Source organism: Cajanus cajan, chromosome 1 (genome assembly GCF_000230855.2).
Source record: "Cajanus cajan strain Asha chromosome 1, NIPB_CcT2T_4, whole genome shotgun sequence".
NCBI lineage: Eukaryota > Viridiplantae > Streptophyta > Magnoliopsida > Fabales > Fabaceae > Cajanus > Cajanus cajan.
The window spans coordinates 69,450,983-69,454,613 of NC_138517.1; the positions used below are offsets into that span (position 1 = coordinate 69,450,983).

General features: G+C 32.4%; 1 protein-coding gene across 1 annotated transcript; it reads left to right on the plus strand.

Annotated features, from left to right (window-relative positions):
- Positions 1 to 342: 342 nt before the first annotated feature.
- Positions 343 to 3,359, plus strand: LOC109804792 (ethylene-responsive transcription factor LEP). The gene has a single exon (XM_020366649.3). The coding sequence runs from the start codon at positions 530 to 532 to the stop codon at positions 1,376 to 1,378; it is 849 nt and encodes a 282-aa protein (XP_020222238.1). The 5' UTR covers positions 343 to 529; the 3' UTR covers positions 1,379 to 3,359.
- The last annotated feature ends 272 nt before the right edge of the window (positions 3,360 to 3,631 follow it).

Sequence of the window (3,631 nt, forward strand, 5' to 3'; positions counted from 1 at the left end):
GTAGTATATGCCAGGACCAGGACCCGTTGAGAGCAAGTGATGGATTTGTTGCCCTTTGCACCATTTCATTACTACCTTATTATTATTATTAAGTTTTTTTTATCCTATATATCTGGTTGATTAGATTTCTCATAGTTGTGACATAATATAGCATCAAATCCACCATAGAGGAGCTTTTACATGAGTGGATAAAGCTTCCAACAAAGACCAAAAAAACAAACAAAAAATTAAAAAGGGCACGTGTTGGAACTTATTCATAAGAAGGAGGGTATATATGTAAAATAAGATGCTAAGGGTTTTGGAGAGCCATGCCTTTCTTATTTAAACCATGACTCACTTGTTGATTCCACACACCAAAACAAACTAAAACAAAAGGAGAAAGAAACATCAAGAGTAGTCACTGAAAAGTGAAAACTAATACCAACCTTGCATGCCAAGTCCCAACTTCATTTTTCTCCATTGTTAATTCCCCTTCCATATACCCACATCCCTCTCTATCTTCACTTTCATTCACGTCCAAAACTTGAACATGAATCCCTACACATCATCACCATCGTCCTCCAAATCCAAGAAGAAGCAAACGACAACGCAACAAGATCAGCAGCAACACGAAACGGCATGGGGAGGGAGGTACCTCGGCGTGAGGAGGAGGCCGTGGGGAAGGTACGCGGCAGAAATCCGTGACCCTTCCACCAAGGAAAGACATTGGTTGGGCACGTTTGACACGGCAGAAGAAGCCGCCCTGGCATACGACAGGGCGGCTCGCTCCATGCGTGGATCACGTGCCCGAACCAACTTCGTCTACCCGGATACCCCGCCGGGTTCCTCGGTCACCTCCATTATCTCACCGGACGAACAAACCCAAACCCAAATCCAAATCCAAATCCATCAAGCCCAAGAAGAGCTCTCCTCTCTATTTGCCCCGAACCCGTTTCCACAACCCGACCCGACCCCACCATTTTCCTTGGGCGGGTACCCGGGGATCACGAACGCGAACACTCCTACATTTTCTGCCACCGAAGTTGCGTCATCCGGTGGCTATAGCTATAGTTATGGTTATAATGAAGGAGTAACCAACGTGGATGGTTCACATTTTAAGCTCTTTGATGACGGTGAAACGCAGCTTCCTCCTTTGCCACCGGATATCACAAGCTCCATGGGCTATGAAATGGGTCACGGGTTTTACGGAGATGGAGTCGGGTTTTCGGATCCAAGTTTTAATGTGGATGCTTCCGGGCCGGGTTACCCGTATTCGGGTTTTGAATCGGGTGATTACGTGGTGCATAGTCCACTCTTTGGCGCAATGCCACCAGTCTCGGATAATGTGGCAACGGGTCATGAAGGTTTTGATTTGGGTAGCTCTTCGTATTTCTTCTGAAATTAGAGTGAGAGTTAAAACTTCTTCGAAAATATTTTTACGGGAGAAAAATATAAAAATATAAAATAAAATAGTTTTTAATAAGTTAAAATTTACTTATGCATAAATTTTTAAATTTTATTTTTGATTTATGCATAAGTTAATTTTAATTTATTAAAAAAGATATTTTAATTTTATGTTTTATTTTTCTTCCTTAAAAATACTTCGAGAAATTTATTATATATATAAAAAAGAACCCTTTTCTAAGGGCATTGCGAATTTGAAATTTTGCATGCATGCATGCAAAATTTATTTCGTGGTTTGTATGTTTTGTGAGTGTGGGACTTTGTTTGTAGTTAGTACATATTGCGGTGAGTGTTGTGTCGCGAGAAAGGGGGCATATTTTGGTGTACTTGGGCTGGGCTTTGTGGAGTAGAGGCTTGTAATGGGCCCTCTCTTACGGGGCTTTTGCTTTGCTATGTTGATTTCCTTTTCGTAACAATTGGGTCTATTTGGATTATTTGCAACCATGCCTCACTTGTTGCTTACAAAAATTCCAGTACACTGTCGATGGTCGAAATAGACACGAGCTTGATAAGAAAAATAAAATAAAAATAAAAACAAAGACAAGTATTTTAGAGAAAAAATTGACAAAAATTACGTCCGCATCAAGACGAACATTCAGTTACTATTTCAGAAGAAAAAAAAATTGAGTTGAGAATTTGTAATAACTGTGTTTTCTAATTTGTGATTGACGTGATCCAAAATAGTTACAAGAAAAAAATTAAAGTTTTATTTTCTAAAAAAATAATTGAATTATGAGAAATACTAGCAATATACTTTTAAATACTCTCTCCAATAATTAACTTGGGTTGACATGATTAATGACAAACTCGATCTCTTAATCTCTTAGTCAATTGGTCCGATTCAAACGGAAAAGAAATGTTCATGTACTAGTGTATTTGGAGGGGTAGAGTGAATGTATTAGACAAATAGTAGTGCATGATATATTTAATAATCATTTACAAATTAAAATAAAAATAGATTATTTTAAATAAAAATAAATTATCCAATGGTATGTTTAATAATCATTTATAAATTTAAATAAAAAATAAATTATCCCCCACTCCTACCTTAGATCTTGTTGGTTGATCCATGTGATGCAGGGAGTTGACTCTTGCAAGGTGTTAACCAACTACTAAATAATTGCGATATAGTTGACCCTTGTAAAATCATTCTTTGCAAGTGTGTTGGCCACTAATAAATAATTTAAAATCTATGCAAAATCAACATGTATAATTTTGTGGAACAAATGAATAAAAAATGATTACCCTTTCAACTCCATAAAATAATAATTATTTTTTATTTTCTTATATTTGAAGATTGAGATAGTAACAAATATTTTATGGTTTTATTCCCTAATCATTTCGAAGAAAAAATAGGTCTAAGGTTAAAATGATTCATTCTCAACTAGGGATGTCTATCACTAACAAATATTTTTATAATTAATAAAAAATAATTGAATTTAACATGTATAATAACATAAAAGAGAGAGAAATGAAATAAGATGTCTAATGGTGGAAATAGGTTATTGGAAATTTCACAATTAATAACAAAAATATTATAATTTAGATGTGCATTTCTTATAATCATTATAAATTGAATTTAAACTTGAATTTGAATTTCCAAAATTAGAAGACTATTTTATTTCAAATAAATAGTAAAAATTATTTGTGTGTTTAATATAAGATAATTAAATAAATTACATTTTGATAAATATGTTTTATTTTTTTATAGAATAAATATATTTTATTATTAATATGAAATGTTTGAATTTAACATGTATAATAACATAAAAAAAAGGGAGAAAAAGAAATTGGAAACTAGCTTTGATTTAGTAATATTAAGATTAAAATAAGATGTGAAAAGGTGGAAGTAGATTGTTTGCAAATTCACAATTAATGAGAAAAATATTACAATTTAGATGCAAATTTTATAGTAAAAGTAAAATGAATTTGAATTTGAATGTCCATAATTAGAACAATAATATATTACAAATATTTAATAAATATTATTAGTGTTTAATTAGTGTAATAAAATAAATTAAATGTTAATAATTTTTTATAATTAATAGAAAATGTTTGAATTTAACATATATAATAACATAAAAAGAGAGAGAAAATTGGAGACTATTTGGATATATTAAGATTAAGATAAGATGTCAAAAGGTTGAGATATATCAGTAATTTTACAATTAATAAAAAAAATACTATA

What these genes read in the sequence shown, in the direction of transcription:
- LOC109804792 (XM_020366649.3), top strand. Translation starts at nt 530, where the DNA reads ATGAATCCCTACACATCATCACCATCGTCCTCCAAATCCAAGAAGAAG.